At 34.3% G+C, this 21838-nt stretch overlaps 1 protein-coding gene across 1 annotated transcript in view; it reads right to left on the bottom strand.

Moving 5' to 3' along the window:
• Positions 1-21596, bottom strand: part of LOC132793320 (transcription factor hamlet) — a 28191-nt gene extending 6595 nt beyond the window's left edge. Inside the window, 6 exon segments of the mRNA XM_060803134.1 lie at positions 612-768; positions 3549-3672; positions 11466-11718; positions 11790-11924; positions 16975-17531; positions 21350-21596. Of these exon segments, the coding sequence (XP_060659117.1) occupies positions 612-768; positions 3549-3672; positions 11466-11718; positions 11790-11924; positions 16975-17531; positions 21350-21377 (1254 nt within the window). The 5' untranslated portion in view covers positions 21378-21596.
• Between the last annotated feature and the right edge of the window lie 242 nt (positions 21597-21838).

The raw sequence follows: 21838 nt of genomic DNA, 5'->3' as shown, positions 1-21838 counted from the left end.
TCACTCTAATCCTAACACGATCTTAAGAGCTTCGGATATTCTTCGCAAAGTTTGTTCTAAATGTAGACAACAATTCATTGTTGAGTTTCAAGTTCAAGAGTTTTAAAAGGTCGAAAACAGCTTTCAATGAATTTGCTAACTTTTATAAAAATTGCGAAGAAATGAAAACGGAAACTATGCGAAATAATAATATTAAATCAATGGGAAAGTTTCAGTATTGATGAATATAGAATTTAATTCTTCCAAACAGAAATATTTTTAAAATAATATGAATTTTTAGAAATGCGTAAATATTTTCTACTAATTTTTAAAGATTTGTATATTTAGCATCCATTCTCAGCGTCCTTAAATTCCTTCTCTTAAAATTTTTAAACATTTTTTATTTACCGTTTCCCATTCTGAATCCCAAACATTTGTTTGCATTCTCAATAATATTATATTAACTTATTCCCAATCTAAAAAACACTGTTTAAACCTTCCTTTGATCTTAATATAAAATTCACTTAAATTATATTCTATTCTTCTTGTATGCTTCTCCTATATTAACTTTCTTTCTAATCCCATTTCGATAATCATTTAAACATAAAAATAGCAGTTTTCATTTGTCTTACCTTGGAACAATTTTCGCAGGAATATTTCCGGATATTGTTGTGGGCGATAGCTCCGTGTTTGATTAGCAAAGGACGATGGCAGAATCGTTGGCCACAAAGTTCACAGGCAAATTCTCCACGCTTGAAATGATGTGCGCCAACCAAATGATCATCCAGACTGAAAGAAAAGAAAATATATAGAATAAACGAAATGAAAGCCAATTCAAATTATGGTTAAGGACATAATGGTTTTTATGGTTTATTGCTTTTTGTTTTGTTTATCGCAGTGGCTGTCATCAGTAAAAAAAAAAAAATGAAATTAGCAGTTGCGACAGTCGGACAAACTCACAGACGGACAATCGACAGCCTCAATCAGAGCGTCAAGTGCGTCAGTTCACACGCCTTCTATACCAGGCGCTTTGTTTGTTGTCCAACTGCGGGTGACGCCCAAAAGGCAAAAGCAAAAGCAAAATCAAAGGCAAACACAAAGCAAAAGCAAAAGCAAAGAGCTCGCTGGCGTCAATTAGTCAAATGATGTTCAATATTTAATATGCGCCTGACAGATAAGCGATCTCTCAACGCTCTCTCACTCTCTTTTTTCAACAGCTGCGGCCAATGAGTGTCCTCCACACACGCACACACTCCCCAACTCTCCACTCTACACGCGCGCTCTCTTCACTCTCTTGCTGTTGTCCTTGATTGTGCGATGATTATCGCATGGAACGTGTGGGAGGAGCAACGTCGACAAAAGGCGGCCACATTTTTAACATTTTCCCTTTTTTTTTCCACTCGCATTTCGTTGTTGTTTGTGATTTTGTTTTTGTTGTCATCGACATGGAAGAGTTGACGGCACCCAGAGACAGCATTTGAAGTGTGGGCGTTTGTTTGCTTACAATAACAACAACAACAACAAGAGCACAAGCTATGCATGTTCAACATCAGATAAAATTGCAAAAGCCTGATGGACAGCAGAGCCAGAGAGGGAGAGAGAAAAGAGACACGCAGGCAGGTCCGTTATAGCTTCTCCTTTCACTCGAGTGAGTTTCTCATCTAAAATTCAATAAATCACACACTAACACACACACACACACGCAGTTGACCGATAACTGTCGCCGTATTGACCACCCACACCTCTCTCCTGCTCCTCTTCTTCTTTTTACTTTCCACTCCTTCTCCTCTACACAACACTCGAAATCAAATTCAAATCAAAAGCGCACTTTAGCACTTGGAACGCAAATAGAAACAAAACTCGCGTGTTGTTCTTGTTCTTGTTGTTGTAGTAATATTTGTTGTTGGTGTAAAATATTTGTAAATATTGTACAAAACTTTTGCATTAACTGCAGCAATTGTGTCTTGATTAAAGATCTCGAAATCCCCCTATGGAAAGTGGAATAATAATAGTTTTTCGTGTAACAGATGCAACTGATGATTTCCCTTGAAAGGCGGCAAATTAAATCAATTTGATATGTAGAGAACCTCTACTAGAACTTGAGTCTAGCAAACTACTTTATAAAGAACTAGATTCACAACTTTAATATTACCACATATTTATGTATCTTATTCTTTTCCTGAATTTATTTTAAATGTACTAAACGTAACATTAAATATTTATTAAACTGAATGAATTTCTTGATATGTCAAAATTTTAATTAGGATTATAAAGAATGTTTTAAATTGAATATAAAGATTTCTATTGTCACTATCTTCTTTATAAAGAGCTAATCTCAATCAATCAATCAATCAATCAATCTTTTAAATGTCTTTTCTATCCAAATCATAATATTTGTTTGAGATCTTCAAATTATAGCAAACTACTTTATAAAGAACTAGATTCACTAGTTTAATGTTTCCACATATTTCGTTTTTTTGCCTTTTCCTGAATTTATTCTAAATTTAGCACTATATCCTTATACTAAAAAAAAAATAGTTTAATAAATGGTTTTCGTTAAATTTCTGAATTTTACTTAAGATTATAAAGAAAGTTTTAAATTGGATAAAAAGAATTCGATTGTCACAATCTTCTTTATAAAGAGCTAATCTCAATCAATCAATCAATTTCCTTACTATCTCTGTTCTCCACATTATTTAAGATTTTTAAGATCTTCAGTAAACATCTAAAATATGCATATTTTAAAATTCTATTAATCGATATTTATTATGCAATATGGTGATGATTCGTTTATGAACTAAAATTTAATATATAGTTGCATTCAATTAACTATTTTCAAAAAAAAAATGCTTCTGAACTTCTTGTTCTAAAAAAATCAACAACATTAGCAACACCTTAAAAGACAACTTACTATATTGTTAGCAACTAAATCTAAAATTTTACGATCTGGCAAAAAAAACCGCTTTTAATTACATTTATAGAAACTCCATCAAAGAAATCGACGCTACTGGAAGTGTCTCAAAGACTCCGACTTTTGACTTGAACTTGAGTGAATAAAATGATAAAAATAAAAAAATCAATAAGAGACTCGTTCGTATCTTGGAATTAGCCAGTTCAAATGATGGCTAACTCTCACTTTCAACTGGTTAACTTGATTCGTTGAGCTGGAGTTTTGGCCAATTTAATGGGGCACTTTATTGGCCACACTAAATATTGTATTATCGCTATCAACTTTTAATTAAGATCGCCGACGACGAGCAGCATTTAGCCACAATTGGGAATAGTTGCCTCCCCCTCCTCCCCTCACTACTTGCTGCCCCGCCCCCACGGCCATCAGCTTGAGAGAAGCACACCCATAATTCTATGGGTAAGTTGGAAGCTAATTGGCAGCTTGTTTTCGACCATTTATTGTTGTTTTTTGTGTTTTTTTTTTTTTGGTTTGTGCTACGAAATTTGATTGCGATTATTGTTGAAATGCCAAAGCAATTTTCAAGACATTCTCTTCTATAGAGTTTATCGAATAGTTATCTCTATAAGCTATAAGTAGTTTAATCGATTCACTAACTTACCGTTCTAAATCCGTATAGACATTATCACAGACCTCACAGCGTATATCGAAACCGTTTTCGTCGTCTGTGAAATCGTTATCGCCCTTCTTCTCCTTGCTGTACTCGTCACCGCTATAATGGGAACCTGCAATACACAATATCGAGAGTTCTATTTAGAATATTGTAATGCTATAATAAGAATAATTAGAGGAGACTTTATGAATAGGTATTTGAAGATTATTAAAGTGGGAATCTTCAATAGAATTTTATCGATATACAAGTAGAACCAAAAATATAATGTTTTTTATATAATTCTGTTTAAAATAAAAAAAAACTTCAAAATTTCTTTTCTTCTTTGGTGTTTTTCCTTTTTCTATTTCTTTTCTAAAATTACAAATTCTTAAAGATTTCTTTACGAAATTTTTTCTCGTTGAAATTAGAATTCCTCTGAGAAATTTCGATTTTTTACAAGCTGAACTCCATTTAAGAATTGAATATTCCATAAAAAATTGTGTCTTTTAAGTCCAGAAATATTGAAATAGAGAATCTAGAAATAATACAATTTGAAGACTGTTCTTTGCAACGAATATAGAAGAAGAATTTTAATAACATTTTAAATTAAATAGAGAACTGATCTTTATAATGATTCAAAAAGTATTTTAAGATGATCGTAACAACATGAAAAATAATTCAGCCTTAGTTTAAAACTTCATTTTGAAATCTCAGTTTTATCTTTATTGAAATAATGCAGTCTTTTATTTTGAATTCACTGATTTCTTTATATTATGAAAAATAATTCAGTCTTAATTCAAAACAATATTTTTGAAATTGGATGTTCCTTTTTTTTTTAAATGGGAAAATATTAAAATACTTGATCAAACACATTTAACTTTGGATTAAAGACAACTCTTTGCGTTGAAGATATGATGGTTTCAAATTAACTATCTCAAAAACTTTAAATTAAACTGAAATCTTCATTCTTCATCCTTAATTTAAAATAAAATTGGCTTCAATTGAAGATTCTACTTTTAAGTGGATTAAAGACTACCTTTTAATCTAAAGATATGAAGATTTAAGATAAGCTATCTAAAATGCTTTTAATTCAACTGAAATCTTCTTTCTTCTTCCTTGATTTCAAATAAAATTGACTTCAAATGAAAATTTCACTTTGAGGTGGATTAAAGAGTACTGAAGATATGAAGATTTCAAATTAGCTATCTAAAATACTGAAATCTTAATTCTTCTTTCCTTGATTAAAAATAAAATTGGTTTCAATTGAAGACTACACTTAGAGGTGAATCCTCATCAGCTTTACACAGCACTCACACTAGCAAATGTTGCTTCACTTGACACAGCACAGAGTTGATGTTCACTTTTTGTTCGAGATGATATATATGAGATGATTGTTGGAAGAGTTCAAAGAGGATAGATAGTTGAGAACTTGAGCACTTGACACAACCGTTCGGTTTCGCGTTTGAGGAACAAGTGTGTTGCTCTGTTCGCATTATGCCGCCGAGCTAATGTTTTGTTTGCTCGCTAACAATCTGCAGCGGGCCAAAGGACTCGACTCGGACACAGGACGCACTGGCATATGACCAGCTAACACACACACACACACACACACACACACACACACAGACATAGATACACTTGCATAGATAGTGGTAAGCACGCAAACACTTAACACAAAATTGGTAGCAGCAACCAAATCGTGTGCATTCATATCGCAGTATCGTAGTCTGGCTTGACGTTGAATAGATAATTGTTTCGAAATGAAAGTAAAGCACACACACACACCCCTCTCCCCCCTCTCTACCACTGTGCTGTAGGGGTCGCGGGGGTGCCAAGTACACAAGCCCAATGACAATTCCGAGGGGAAATGACTATCGAGAAACGAGAAACGTCGTCGTCGTTGTTGTCTCTTGGCACTTGGCACTTGGACAACCACCAGGTGACACACACTCACACACACACACACACTCACACACACACACACACACACACACACACACTCGCCTCCGCTCACACAGGTGTGCGCCCTTAACCCGCTGCTGGCCAAGAATGCAACCTAAGGGATGACAATGACCAAAGATTATGCATGCAAACACATCCATTCATCGCTGCAAAGAGTGAGGGAAGGGAGAGGAGTGCCAGGAGGGGGACGTCAGTGCACAAGGGTCGAGCTCTTGGCTCGCGGTTAGCTTCGGTTCCGTTGGACTGATTTCCATTCCGAAAAAGTCATATAGCACCTTACCAAACACACACACAAAACATAAAACACAAAACACAACACACAGGTGTTGCCTCTCAAGGCAGCCCACACTCCTCTCCCTTCTCCTCTCCTCTTCACCCTCTCTCCTTAGGGGTGACTCTTGATGATGAATATGGTTTATGCTCTGCTTCTGTCTGCATAATTGCGGGTCAAAAGTTAATTTTCAGCGTGTGCAATATGCTCGAAAATGAGAAGCAGAAAAGCGAGCAGGGACAACAAAGAAAGATTCCCACGTAAGGAAACAGCGTGGGATATGGAAACTCTAAAGAGGGAGGATCTAGGAGGCTCTGGGAGGGTCAAAGAGGTTCTCTAGCAGACAACTTTGCTGCCCTAAGCAGGCGTCAGCTGGCCCACTGATAAGCATAATAGCCTGAGAAAGTTTTCAAAAGACAACTCAAAATAGTTTCGACTTGAAATTTATGCAGTTGAAAGAATTTGAACTAAAAGAAATGAAATTTTAATTCAAATAAGTAAATTTCCAATACAACTAATCAAATGTTCAGAAAAAGAAAGAAAGTTGCTAAAAACTGAAAAAGTTGAATCTAAACTTAATTCCCTGGTTATATTATAATTGAACTAAAAGCATTGAAATTTATACTAAAATTATTAAATTTGAAATATAACTCAAAATAGCTTATGCTACAAATTTATGCAACTAAAAGAATTTGAACTAAAGGTAATAACATTTTTTTTTAATATTGTATAAGTGAATTTAAAATTCAACTAATCAAATTTTCAGAGACTTGAGAAAGTTGCTAAGAACTGAAAAAATGTAATCTAACCTTAATTGTCTGTTTAAATTTGAACTAAAAGCATTGAAATTTATTTCTAAATTGAAATTTGTGAATTTAAAAAATAAGATTCATTCATTCATTCATAAAAACAAGTTAAGAAAGAACTCTTTAGCCTGAAGGCCTTAGATGCTTTGGCTAATCTTATTACAATAGGGAATTGTATTCGTTATTTCAATAAAATAATAATAATAATGAGAAGGATGAAATCAAATAGCTTCTACTTTAAACTGTACTAACTGATATAATTTTAAAAGCCAAAGAATCGAAAATAATGACTTTTTAATTTAATAAAATTGAAAAAAGTACAAAAATACTATTATTTTTAATGCAATAAAAATGAATTTAAAATATACAAAGATATTTATCCGAAATCTTTGCCTTTCATTTTAATTTTAATTTCATTTCCTAGAACAAAAGTCAATAAAAAACTTTCATTCATTTTGATGCAAATATTTTGTACATGATCAGTTATATTTTTTTGATACAAAAATAAAATCGAAATAGCATTCAAACTATTTGAACATATTATTGAAATAAGATTACTACTTCTACATTCCTTTTGTTCAATCTACACCTTTGACCAACTGATTAAATAAAAGTTATATATATTTATTTAACTCTAGCCATAACCTTCTCATTAAATGGGTAACTGCAAATATTTCAAATTCTTGTCTTACTTTCCATTTAGTTATTTATTTACGTGTTTAATTACTATACAAAATAAAATAATATCTAAAAGAAGGGAATGCTAGCTACTAAGGCCATCGAATCTCTTTCTTTCCAAGTACTTCGTTTTCTATTGCCCTAGTCTCGTAAAACTAATTGTAAATAGGAATCAATTGAGTATTTTCCAAGGTTGTAAATGTTAACTAACTTAAATTAACTGCTTCAATTATGTCGAAGTTAATTTGAATAATCTGAAGACTGTTTTCCTATTCGCTAATTGCAACTAAAATGCAATTTAAACTATTTGAAACTCTTTTCTTTTATATGCTGCAATAAAGAAGCATTGCTGAAATTCCTCGCAATATTTTCAAGCGATACATCAAGTTGGAAATCACACTTGCCACCTTATCAACGTTGTCCCAGAGGGGCCAACAATAACAACAACAACAACTGCAACTGAATTCTCAATCCTTTCACGCTTTTCACCAATCGATGCTGCTGTTGCAGCTGTCGATGTTGCAACTTGTAGATTGATTTACTGAAATTCAATGGACATTTCAGAGTTTTGCAATCAGGATTGTAGATGGTAGCTCAAGTATGTCTCTCTCACTCTCTCTGACTATTATTTGCTGACCCTGAAAATTCGACAAACGGAAGCCGAAAACTGTTGACAAATGATTGATTGAATTATTTACACCTTACAACTGCTGCTGCTGCTGCTGGTTAAAATCAAAGTTAGATCCGCCTGCTAATCGATTTGGCAGCAGCTCGTAAAAAAAAAGGGTTCGGCTTCGGCTTTATCTATCTATAAAAAACTAGAAACACACTCCTAATGATGCCCAAATTGACACCACGATGATCATTTAGCCAGAAGACGCAACGTGAACGCGACTTGGCAAAGTTTCAATTTCAGCTTCAGTTTCGGTTTTCGTTTTTTACGATTCGTTTTTTGTAGTTTGTTAGTTTGGTAACTCTGGGCATAACATGCCAGCTCATTAATCATCTATCAGCTTTGTTGGCGACAATGTGTCACTGTGTGTGTGTGTGTGTATCTTTTCGTATTTTGGGCTTGGTCGTGCTTTTTTGTTGGTAACTCTTTTAGCTCTTGGCGTGTGCTCCCTCGAATTCGAATTGAATCAAACACACTCGAATCGTCGTCGTCGTCGTCTGAATTCAATTGTTTTGCTGGCTTTGATTGGTCCATTGAAGTCACACCGCACTAAGCTGAAAGCCATCTCAAAAGTGCTTTCTGGCTTTAGCCTTACGACTCTTTTGTTTCTTCTGAGCTCTGATCTATGCTCTGCTCTTTGCTGTGGCTGTGGCTGTGGCTGTGCTGTGATCAATGCTGTGGTGGCTGTGTGCTATGCTCTGTTTTGTCATTTCTGTTCCAAATGGCCACATAAACTAAGCCTTCAAGTTGAACAAGTCATAAAAGTTTTGCTACTGTCGCTGATCAAATTGAATATATTTCTGTGTTACTTAATAATTCGAAAATAAACTCATCATATTATTAGTTAAACGTCCTTGAGACCTAATACGTTTTTTTCCCTGAATATAAAACTAGATTAAGTTGCCCCAAAGGTAACAGAAAACTTGTTAAACAAAAATAAAAAAAAGTATTCTCAGACCCGCTGCAATTGTTAGTTTCTTTGGCTGACAATCTGGTATATTTTGTACTCTATAGTATATTGTAGTACTAAATCGACGTATATTTCTTAATAAAATAAATATTCCTTAATAAATTTTAGTATTTATTGAAATAAATGAGGAATACTACCGTACTATTTCGCATTTACTCAAAATACAAAAATACCTTTCGGTATATTTGTATAGTATATTTTTGGTATATTGATTTTGTATAATTTAAGAATAATACCGCACTGTTTCTCTTTTACTCGAAATACACAAAAAAAACTTTCGGTATATGTATAGTATTTTTTTCGGTATATTGATTTGGTATGATTTTAGAATACTACCGAACTGTTTCGCTTTTACACGAAATACAAAAATAGCTTTCGGTATATTTATAGTATTTTGATAATGGTATAATTTATGAAAATACCGCACTGTTTCGCTTTTACTCAAAATACCAAAATAGCTTTCGGTATATTTGTAGTACTTTCTTTGGTATATTGATTTGTTATAATTTAAGAATAATACCGCACTCAAATTTGGAAGCGGGTATCTCACAGTCAAGCACACTCGATTGCAACTTTCTCACTTGTTTTTGAAACATATCTAATTGCATAAATATTAACATTTTTGGTTTTACTATTTCTCAACCTTTATAATTTTTTTAATTACTTTTTAATCAATAAAATTAATTTGTTCATTTTTTTAATAATGATGAAGTACAATTTGTTCTTGTAGCTACTCTTAGCTCAAATATTTTTAATTTAAGAATTACTTGAAAAAATTTTATTATTGGTTGGTCAGTTTGTAAATATGAGAATAATACTGTCATAATGCCATAAATTGAATTTTGCTGCATTTTTAAAAAATTTGCAAGAAAAATCTGCTTATTTAAAGCGTGGTGTTTTTTGCTTTTTAAATAATTTTTCAATTATTTATATTAAAGTATCGTTATCTATTAATTTTTTAACATGTATTCAATGTCCTATATTTGAACTGCTAAATATATACATATATGATGTATAAAATATATGTAAAGTCATTTTTAATTTTAACAAAATATATTCTAGACACCTTCATTGAAATCTTGTAAAATTATATCATTGTTTAATTTTATGAAATATTTATTAAGATTTTTCCAAATTATTGAATTGGACTTAAATAGAATTTATGCCGTTGAACTCATGCTTTATTAAAATAAATGCATAAATTCAAATTTTGAATATTTGGTTATATATTTTGTCCTTTTTAGCCAGCAAATTTACTTGTTTATACATATCTTCTTAACTTCTCAAAATAAATATATTTAGTTCCCTTTCAATGTTATATGAAATGTGCCTCTTTTAGTTATTTTTCTTATCCGTTACTTTTTGACTTCCCTGAGAGATAATTTTATTCAGTTTATGTGGAAATTGTAACGGTCAGAACTCATGCTTAACAATTTACCAAGTCGTTTGTTACCAATTCAACCACACACACACATATATACAGAGCATACTTGGCCCCTTTAGCTACCCTCTTAACAGGGCCAGGACCCTGAAGGTTGAAGGTCCTGTGTCTTACCGAACTTCGACGCATTCGTGTGTGGCCAACAGGCCGTGACTTGGCTGAGTGAAAACTTGGCCAGAAATACGTTACGAACGAAAGAACGAAACGCTGAAAGTCAACTCTCAAGAGTTGCAGAGTTGTGGGAAATTGCGCCAGATGCGATTCCAAATAAAAACTATGCTATATAAATATGGTTTTAATTGAGAAATTGTAACGTTTGAGTGAAGGATCAATTACGTATTCAAATTTTAAAGCTGGCATTAAAAGCAAAATAAAAAATTATTAAAAGTCCTTCGCTCAAATATGATTTGACGCGTGATAAAAAGCTGAAAAGCCAAACACAAAAGGCAGGACGAGAAGGGAAAGGGGAAGGGAAAGAGGAAGGGGGAAGCAGCGTATAGAAAAATAGTTAAATCCTTGGCTGGAAATGGCTAAATGAGACGTGCATAAATCCCACATGTTTATAATCAAACACGATCGTTTGCTTGCTTGCAACATGCGGCAACCCTCTCAAAATGGATTAGGCTTAAATGAAGCGTGTGCCATTTTACAACGAATGAGAGAGAGAGAGGGGGGAGAAGGGAAGGCAGCCCGCTTGATGGATCTCTAATGAAATTATCAAACATTTTAATAACAAATGAAAACATGTGCGGTGTTGCCACAGATTGGTGCAAGGCGCATGCGTCACACACACAAATTGCCCTGCCACACACACACACAAGGGTGTGAATTAACCCCTAAACAAAAGGCTGCCCCCTACCCCTGCCGCTGTCCCTTCTCCTTGCTCTCCCTTATGATCCTGCGATGCTGTTGACACTTCCAAAGCTGATGCTGATGATGTTGTTGTTGTTGCTGTGTTGTTGTTGTTGTTGATGATGATATCATGTTGCAAGGCTCGTGCCAGCTTCATTGTCACGCGCATCATAGCCGTGCCCCTTTCCCACTGCTGACCGTGCCACAAATTGCAGCATGCCACAGCTGTCTGCCACCAGCATATATACTTTATATTAATATTTCTGGACTTACCATTATCTCGATCGCTGCGATCATCGTTGCTTAATAAGCTATTGTTGTTGTTGTTGTTGTTGTTGCTACTGCTATTGTTGTTGTTGTTGTTGGCTACTGTTGCCACCGCTGCTGCTGCTGCGGCAGCCGCCGCCGCACCTCCCCCCACTCCGGCGCCAGGAAAACTGTCACTGATATCGTAGGGACTTTTGGGACGTGCATCGACCACAATTTCAGCGCCTGCATTCACATCCCGCTTCGTCTCGTACCACAGCTATTAAAAAATGACATTTTTAATTATAAAAGTAAAAAAAAAAACAGAAATTATATTAATGTTGCACTCACATAGCCGGCAATGATAAAGTTCCTTAAATTAGCCTCTTCGATTTCATCGATTTGCACGGCGCGTATTTTTTTCAGCCATGTGGCCACATCCGCTGAGGGCTCGAGCCAGCCATGAAACAGCGGTCCAGCAATTACCTAAAACGAATTAAAATTAAACATTTGTTAATTGATAAATTCCATTTTTTTAATTAAAGTTCAATTGGGAGCTGTTTTATGCGACTACTGGCGCCATCTATGGACAAGCTGATGCGCATAACTGTGCTAACTGTACTAAACGGCGTGCCTTAGCTGAGACACAAACCTCTTAGCACCGACAACTGCGCGCAAGAGCGCTGCTATTTGTAAAAGTGGAGTAAGAGTTGAAAACTACAGTTGTCAAAAGGTAGTAGAATTGTAAAAAGGTAGCAATAAATTTTGTTATTATTATTTTTAGTATTGCCATTTGTTATTATTATTTATTAGTATTGCCAAAGACAACAAAGTGTTAATACATGAAAGGAAATTTAATTTGGGAATTTTTTGAGCTGAATAACTGCATTATTGCTGCATATTTTTCTAGACTACTTATTCACTCAATAGTAATTCACAAAGAAACTATTTCATTCAAAGAAAATACTCTTTCTATCCCTTTTGCACTTAGCGTGCGTCTGCCCTAGTCAAGGTCAAAAACAAAGCAATATGAATTGCGAGCAGCCGCCTACAGATTTTGTATGCAAAATAAAAGCAGCGCCGTTACAACAACAACAGCAAGAACAACAACAACAACATGGCGGGCGCAACTAAATACGCATAATTTACACAAATCGCCGACTGCGGTTTGGCAACCCAACAACAACAACAGCAACAACAGCGAAATGAGCAATACGCCTTAGACTCTGTGACGCCAACGGAAGCAGCGGCAGCCACCTCAATAATTACAACTACAACAAGAGCAACAACTCGTAACTGGGCAAAGCAATAACGAAAGCAACAACAACAACACCAACAACAGCTGAATGACTTTGCGTATGCCGTTGCGGCGTCGCAGTCGACGTCGCCGTCGCCGTTGTCAGCCTCTTGTCTGTCAAGTCATATGGAAAAACGGCGTTTTACAGTTGGTTTTTTTTTTTTGTTGTGTGCTTCTTCTATTTTTTCAGTTTCATTAAGTGGCGTGCGTCTGCACATATGTATGTATGTGTGTGTGTGTGTGTGTGTAAGTGTGTTTGAGTGGGAGAGTCTGCAGAGTCTGGGCAGAGGGGGAGGCGCAGAGGCGGCGGGATGAGAGCATATGTTTGTGCACGCTCCAAAAATTAAGTTAACAACGCTTCGAGTGCTCGGCGCCGTGGCGTATGCAAAGAATTATATGAGAGCAACACACACACACACACACACAATCGCATGCAAATATGCAAGTATATTTTATAAAATTAAACTCAAGTTGCGGTTTACACATGACTGCAAACTGCATGTTTGCAAATGTGTGTAAGAGGATGTGTGTGTGTGAGTGGTCAAGTGTGTGTATGTGGAGCGACTGATGATTCAAGTGGAAGCGAAGAGAAAGCCGCAAGCAATTATACGAGTAGTAGTAGTACACTTGTATAAGAGTGAACGCAAATTAATTGTAGTATAAGATGGAGATCGTTATACTGAAGGCTTGTAAAGGGCTGATCATAAAGGAAAATTCATTATTTCTTTACTTTTCAAAAGTTTTAAACTTGTTAAAATACGAATTTAAAAAAATTTAAATATATATTATATATATATGACACTTTTAATATAAATAGAAATATTTTTAACAAAAAATTATGTCTACAAAAAAAGGCATATTTAATTTTCATCTAAAAACTGCAATACTAATACTATTTTGTTGTAAATATTACAAATTTGTTGCTAGAAAACTATACTAAAAATCTTTTTTCATTTGCTCAATCAATTGCACAACTTTAAATCACCTCAAAACTGCAAATAATCCTTCCCGAAAAAAAAACAACTCAATAAAAGACTGTCATGTTTTATGACAGAACTACAAACATGACGCACAAATCTGCAGAGGAACCGGAGAAGCGAGGAGATTAGCTGAGACTGAGACTGAGATGACTGGATAACGGAAATATCTGTGCAATATGAGGCAGCCACTAAAGATAAGATCATAAGGATATCCAATAGATACATAACAAGACTACTTACTGGCGGGGGGAATAATAAAAACATATGCATGGAGAGAGAGAGAGTGTGTGAAGCTAATCTTCGAATTGTAAGGAACACACATGTGACAAGACAAACATGTCCAGGTTGTCCTCGCCATTCATATGTTTTTATTATTGTTATTAAAAAAAAAAGATGAAAAAAGAGGCCACAGCAGCAGGAGCAAAAACATGACACAGTCAATGGGCAAGAAAAATATTTACGCGCCAGAGATAATCTCGAAAAGTGTTGGGTTCACACCTAGAGAACGGGCTTCAAATTGCGGCAGACACAGATACAGATGCAGACACGAGATACAGATACAGCAACAGTGAGAGTTGAAGATACAGATACAGAGCTATAGGGCCAATGTATCTGTCAAAACGGAAATGTGAATGGGAAAAGTGCGCTTGATTTGAGGATCATCCAGAGCAGCAAAAAAAAAGGAAAGAAATAAGGAAGGGATCAGCCAAGGACTGAGGACTGACACATTGGCAAAAATTCAGTTGGCTCGAGTGGCAAATCAAATAGCAGCAGTAACAATGTTGTTGCAATACCTGAATGCCACAACAGATAGAAGAAGGGACAACGATCTGCAGGACTAGGTAGAATCAGCTATCCTGTGACAATTGTCAACAGAACTAGGCGCGATAATTTGATTGGATTGTCTGTCAGTCTGTCTGCCTCTGTCCTCTCTCTTTGGACCTTCTGCCTGAACGAAAAGTGTCAGTTGACTGACTGACTGACAATCAATCGAAGGGTTTCCCCTAAACTAATTGGAATCATCTCGCTGCGAACGGAGCCGAGTTTTTGGGCCTCAACTTAAGCCTCATTTAGGGTGCACTTTGTGGATGTGACCAGGAAATTAGCTCTGGCCAAGGATTAGGCACATTTGACTGACAATTGTGCGTAGCGAGCCGCAAATATCCCCGTGCTCTAATCAAATCCATTTCCAATCGTTTGATTTTCCTACCCATTCTCCTACCGAAAAACCTCCCGGAAAAATTGCATTTCATTTTCATTGCAAAAACGCAATTTTCGTGCAATTTTCGCGCGCAGCTTTGATAGGATTAAATTTCCCAAAATCGAAATGAAATCAGAGACGAAAAATAGCAGGCAAAAATATATAAAAATGTGGACATATGGGAAAGGATAATGTCGCGGCTAGCATAATTGAATTGGCAATTATTCGAGGTATCAGTGAGAACTCTTTAATTGAGCAACGAAGTGTGATGCAATTTTACCACCAGAGTAAAGCAAACAATATACAATTTAATCAAAGATAGTTACTAGCACTTATGCAATTAAAGATCTCTCTGAAAAAAGCCAGTACTTTACAAATTAAGAAAAACATCAATGCCGAATAAAATTCCATTTTAATACTACCAATTCAAATAAAGAATCAATACATTTTTTAACTCCTTTGCTTTGAAACAGAAATTGCTTTTGAATTATCTGGCGTCTAGATTCTAGTCTATTGAAAACCAAATGCATTGCACAAGCATGGTAGAGATAGTATTATCAATTGTTTTGCACATATTTTTTAGAAGATAAGCTACGGGATTCTTAGAATTAGACATAGCGTGATTAACACTCTGTAAAAGATTCATCGACAGTTATGGACATTTATAAAACATTGAAATACATTACTTCATAAATTCACATTTGAAGCTGTTCTTGGAAAAGATGGCATTAAAGTATTAAAGATACAAATTTTAGCAAAGCCATTAAGAACTCTTTAATCAATAAAGAGATAAACATTTCAACAAATTAAGATTAGGACATGCTAAAACATTTTGAAATTAATAGAAAGTATTCTATCAATGAATACACATTTGCAAATGATCTTCAACAGGGTGTAAACATGAAAGATAGATTATAATTCTAAGAACTAGATTTAGCTAGAATACACAGCAACATTTGGAAGTTGATATTTTAACTTAACTTGGAGAAATACTTCACTCAATAAATACGCATTTGAATATGTGCTTCGAGAATGCACAAATATGTGAAATATAAAAAAATATTAGGATAAGATAAACTGTTAAATTTGGTAGCGAAAGACTTTTCAATTATTAAGCCAATATTTGGAATTGTCTTTTGACAAAGCAAATCAGTCTAAGATACATTATATTTCTATCAATATTCTTTAGTAATAACTGATAAATGAAAGTGGTATTATACACTGAATTTATATAAAAGATAAAGGATACTAATTCAATTGTTAAATTGTAGGCAAAGAAAATCCATTAAAGATACAGTTTCTAACAGAATGTAGAAATGTTATAATTGATAAATGCACATGGAATTTAGCACTTAATTAAAATAAATGATACAGGAACTGCTAATTCAATACTTTAATATACATTTTGGCCAAGCAAACCCATTAAAGATACAGTAGTATCAGTATCATAAAGAATGTAAGAATGTAATGTTTTAAGTGATAAATGAATATGGAATTATAATCTCAAAATAAATATAAAAGATGCTAGATACTAATTGAATTGCATATGCAATACTTTAATAAACCTTTTGGCAAAGTAAACCCATTAAAGATACAGTATCTTAGTGTCAGTATCTTACAGAATGTAAGAATGTAATAATTGATAAATGAATATGCATTACTTGAATACACCTTTTGGCAACGTAAAGATACAATATATAAGTATCTTACAGTAGGTGAAATTACGCACTCAATTAAAGCAAACCTACAGAATTCAAATTCATAAGCAATATTTAAAGATACGCTTGAGCAAATCAAATCACTAATAACTAATAGTGTGAGTTCTTTAGAATTTCAATTCAATTGCAATTCAGATACCTCTCAGCAAATCAAACTCATTAAAGATACAGTATCTTAGTACTTAGTATCTTAGTATAAAGTGGAATCTACAGAATTGCAATTCAATTGCAATCTTTGTAGATAACCTTCAAAGATACAGTATCTAAGGTATCTTAGACATAAATATAATATATCTTATATATATTATATTACAGTATAAAGGATAAACTTTGAACTCACCTCCCAGGCCAAATGTCGTTCGCTGGGCTGCTGGCAGAGATGCATGGGAAAGGGTCCGTAGCGGGTGCCGCGGGGCAGATAAGTCTTGGCAAAGACGCCATTATCACGAATATCGAGATTGGAGACGGGCTCGCGGAGTCGCGCCATATCGATCAGCAGACGCTCCGCATGCTCATCGCTCAGCAGATGTTCGAGTCCCGCTCTGGAGGCCGAAAGCGAGGCAGCAGCCGAGGCGGCGACGGCAGCAGCGGCTGATGAATTGGGACGCAAGTGACGCTGTTGTTGTTGCTGGCGTTGCATGTTGTTGCTGCTGGTCGACGATGTGGGCGAGGGAGGCGATATCGTCGGTGGCAGGTTGCGAGCAACAAATGAATCCGAATCGGGGCGACCACCCGATGAACTTGGGCTGCCAAGTGTGGCAGCTAAATGCGCCGGCGGCAATCCGGAGAATCCTGTTGAACCGTGATGCGTCGTTGCACTCAGATCCAAATGATGATGATGGTGATGATGATGCCGCACCACGCTCGGATCGTAGTCGCCGTTGTCACCGTTGGAGCCTACGAATAAAAGAATTTTCGATTAGTAGTTTTCGATTTTCGACTTTGAACTTAATCCTAATCGCAACAAAAATAGAAAGTGCTTCCCGTTAACAGTTCACAGCTGTCAGCTATCTCATGACAACAACAACAACAGTATAAACCTATATATATATATATATAGATATAGTATAGTGCTTTGATATCTGTGTTGTCATCACAATGTTTAATTTGCTGTTTCAGTCTCTATCTCTGCGATTTTGCACTTGAAATTGTCATTCACACACAACACTCATTCAACACTCATTCAACACTCGTCACACTGCTATCAAAACGATCATCTATCTCTTCAATGGGAGTGTCCACTGTACTCAGGTATGTGAGTGTGTGCTAAAGCTCACCTGTAGATCGCATTACCTGCGCAGCCTGTGCAAACAATGTCTTGTTGTATTGAATTGATTTCAAATTCAAATTCCTTGTCTCTTTCTCTTATTGTAACTATTTGAAATATTTGATTGTTTATTCACTCGCTATATACAAATGTATTTATACGAGTATATACATATCGCATTTGTTTTCTATTTATTTTGAAAGATGTGACTTGCTCAGCTGTTGCTTATCAAATAAATAGACACGCCAAATGGATTCCCCCGAAACCAGACTAGACATTCATTCCAACCTGACATTTAACACCACGATAGATATATCAGATATACCAGATCAGCTTCCCATTAAGTTATTCGAATTTCGGATTTCAAAATTTCATTAATTTCAATTGAATAACACAATAAAATCATATTCGTCTCATAGAACACGTAAAATAAAATAAAATAAAATATTGCTTCACTTTTTTAATTTATGTGAATGGTAATATTTCTATTAAAAATTATTTTAAATTTGAATTTTTAAATTTTATAATTTCGATCTTTTTTTGAATTTTCAATTGAAAAATATCAATTATTTCTAAATAAAATAAAATCAAATTTCTTGTGACCTTCTTGAACCTCTATTTGAACAAATGGTAATTTTTTTATTATCTATTATAAGAATTTACTTTTTTAAGTATTGATTGTTAAGGCGAAATTGTAACATTTAAAACTTAATTATTTTGTTTTTAAATATAAAATCAACTAATTAAAGGAAACTGATTTTGTTGCAAAACTTTCGTTTGTATTACAGAAAAACAAATGAATTTTTTTAAATCCTCTCCAATTGTGTGTTGAAATGAAATATTTCTTAAAAATTGAACCCTTTTAGGAATACTTTTATTATCTTGTAAATATTTAATAGAATATTATAATCATATAATATGCTAATCCAAACAAGTTCTATATTTGTGTTTCTTAGTAAAAACCAATACAAAATATAACGTAATATTTTTTAAATCTTGTAATAAGATTTAATATTATTAATAAAAACTTGGTCTAATATCAAATTTGCTTGAAAACAAGATGAGATTTAAAATTTTCATTCTTGACGCACTTTTTAGACCAAAGTACTTCGACCAAAATCTTGATTTTAGAACTTTTTTTCAATTATTTCTATTTTCTTGTAATTATTTAGTACAATATCATAATCATATATCTCTTAACATTTGTGCAATTATTTAAAATGAAATCGTATTAAAATAAAGTAGTATACTCGTATTCATATTTCTTTGTACTGACTTATTACGAATTAAGTTATGAATTTAAAATAAAAATAACATTTTCGAATTCTTCATTGAAATTCTTAACCATTTAATTCCGTATAAAATTGCTCAACAATACGAAACTGTTGCCTCTCTATTTACCCTTCTAAAGACCCGGCACTACGATGACTAGACCCTAAATTCAAGTGAAGGAGATAAACAAGAAAACACTTGTCCCGAATACTAAAAGAGATACAAAACCGAAAAAAAAGTTGCAACAAATTACGCGTCGATTATTTATTTATATTTGTCTATTCTTGTTGTTGTTGTTGTGATTGCGATTGTTGTCTAAGGCTTGTACCTACCGCCTTCTTTAAACACTTGAAACTAAATCGTAATTTGAGCTGTTAGACAAAATATGACAACTTACAAACTACACACATATATACATATATATATATATAGTCTCTGGCAGAAGTATTTGCCGATAAGCGGCGCAAACGAAAACGAAAACGAAACCGAGTAAACGGAAAAATAGACGAAAAACCCGAAAAAGATATCGAGCAGTCAACACTCAACACTCATGAGTGTGAGTATGAGTGTGTGTGAGTGTGAGTGTGTGACTACTCAGCAACAGTTAATAGTTAAATAGGCAGTAACAAAAACCCTGATGATGTTCGTGATAAGTATCTGACCATAGAAATGCGCCGCACTCAACACAAACAATGGAAGGTGGTCGAGTAACCAAATAGCCAAATAACCAAATAGCCAAATAACCAAACACAAATCCTCAACAACCTGACAACTTTCGCACTTCCTTGGCACACGCTATTTGCCCATCAAATCTGTATCTTTAGTTCCTCTAGTTCAACTTGTGATCCTCCGACGGCGTCTTTCGCAACCATTCGAGAATTTGTTTTCCTTTTTTTTAGAAGTGTTCTCAAGAGCCGCCCTCAACAATTTCAATTAAGTTGCTTCCACACTTTTGAATTCTTCATGACTATTCACTTTTAGTTTTATTTATGCACTCATTTAATCATACACATGTTTCTTTCTTTGTGATTCTATTCTATTAATTAGCTTAGTTAATTATATTTAAGGAATTTGTTGGGAAGCTGCGCTTTGCCATGATAAGTTTTGCTTACTGACTTGTGACTCATTTTTGGCATTAAAGGTGTTTGTAGAAAAGGCAAATCAAAAGTTTTCAAAGGCAACTTTTGGTGATAACAACTTTGTGTGTGATAAATCTAAAAGGATTGAAGGCAAAATCAAATAGTTCCAAGAATTAGATAATGCCTTCGAATAAAGTGAATTGCTGTCTAACTATTATGTTTAATCGGTGCTTATAAATTCTATAAAATCAATTTTGAACTCAATAAAAAGCTAAAAAAGAAACTTCTAATAAAGCAATGATAATAATAAAATGAATTGCTGTAACACATTTACTTTTAGCTGTTGATGTCTTGTTTATAAATTGTATAAAACCAATTTGGTAGACAATATAAAGCTAAATTAAATTGTATCTATTGCAATATATATATAGTATACATTAATTTTAAAGATTTTGTCATATGTTTCACCCCTTGTTATTTTTGCAATTGGTGATATAAATAAACCATTAGTGTTCATTATCAATTCAATTGCTTTTAGTTGTTAAAGTATAATAAAGTAATGATGTCTTCTTTATAAATTATATACAAATCATTGTGAAGTCCATATGAAACAAAAATGAACTGTATCTATTGTATATTGAATATATCTATTAAATATTGAATATAGAATTGATTTATGACAATTATGACAAACACAAATATGAATTAATCAAATTTTGTAGTGCACTTTAATTGGCAGCTTATATTGCAGAGTATTGATGAAGTAATCTTTATCTTTATTAAATAGTTTTTATATGCAGACATCACTGAGTTTGTAAGTCATTTCTGCATGTCTCATTTTAATTCTTCAATGGTTTTTTCACAATCTTCACCACAAGTTTGATTTTAAACACTTTCATACGTCTGCACTCACACACAAGAATCAATTTACTGAAACAGTTGTGTTGCAATCTATGTTAGACAAGTCAAGTCAGGTGTCTGCTGCAACTATTTGTGGCAACATCCACAACTGGTAACACAAAACTGCAACTGATAACAGCGACAATACACAAACACACACACACAGAAAGAGATTATCCATTTAGAGAGTAACCAACCTGATATAACATAACGATCGAATATCATTTTGAAGCCGTTCAATTTTTACAAAGTTAACAAACGTCTTCGTTTCACGTTTCTTCTCTTCCAAAGTTATCACAATGCAGAAAGTGTTTCAAGTAAATAAAAATAATAAAAAACAGGCAAATCATATGCAACACAAGAGCGAGACAACAACGCGACGCGACATGGCAGAAAGAGAGCGTAAAAGCGATTTGATGAGATCAATGTCTTTTTTTTTATTTGTGGCACACGTTGCGTATGCGTAATACTTTAGAGCAGTTATTCCTTGGTTAGATGATTTTCGAATTCGGTTTTATTTGTGATTTGATTTGGTTTGATTTGGTGTCGTCTCTATCTGCCGGTTGTCTTCACAAGACTGAGTACCGAACGGATACGTGACGCTGACAGCGCTGTTCACAGCGATAGCGCAAAAACCTCGACAGCGACTGCGACGACGACTGCGACGTCAGCGCAGGCAGCGACAG

This window comes from Drosophila nasuta, chromosome 2L, assembly GCF_023558535.2.
Source record: "Drosophila nasuta strain 15112-1781.00 chromosome 2L, ASM2355853v1, whole genome shotgun sequence".
NCBI lineage: Eukaryota > Metazoa > Arthropoda > Insecta > Diptera > Drosophilidae > Drosophila > Drosophila nasuta.
Note: the sequence above shows the minus strand (reverse complement) of the source record. Positions and strands in the feature narration are given on the sequence as shown.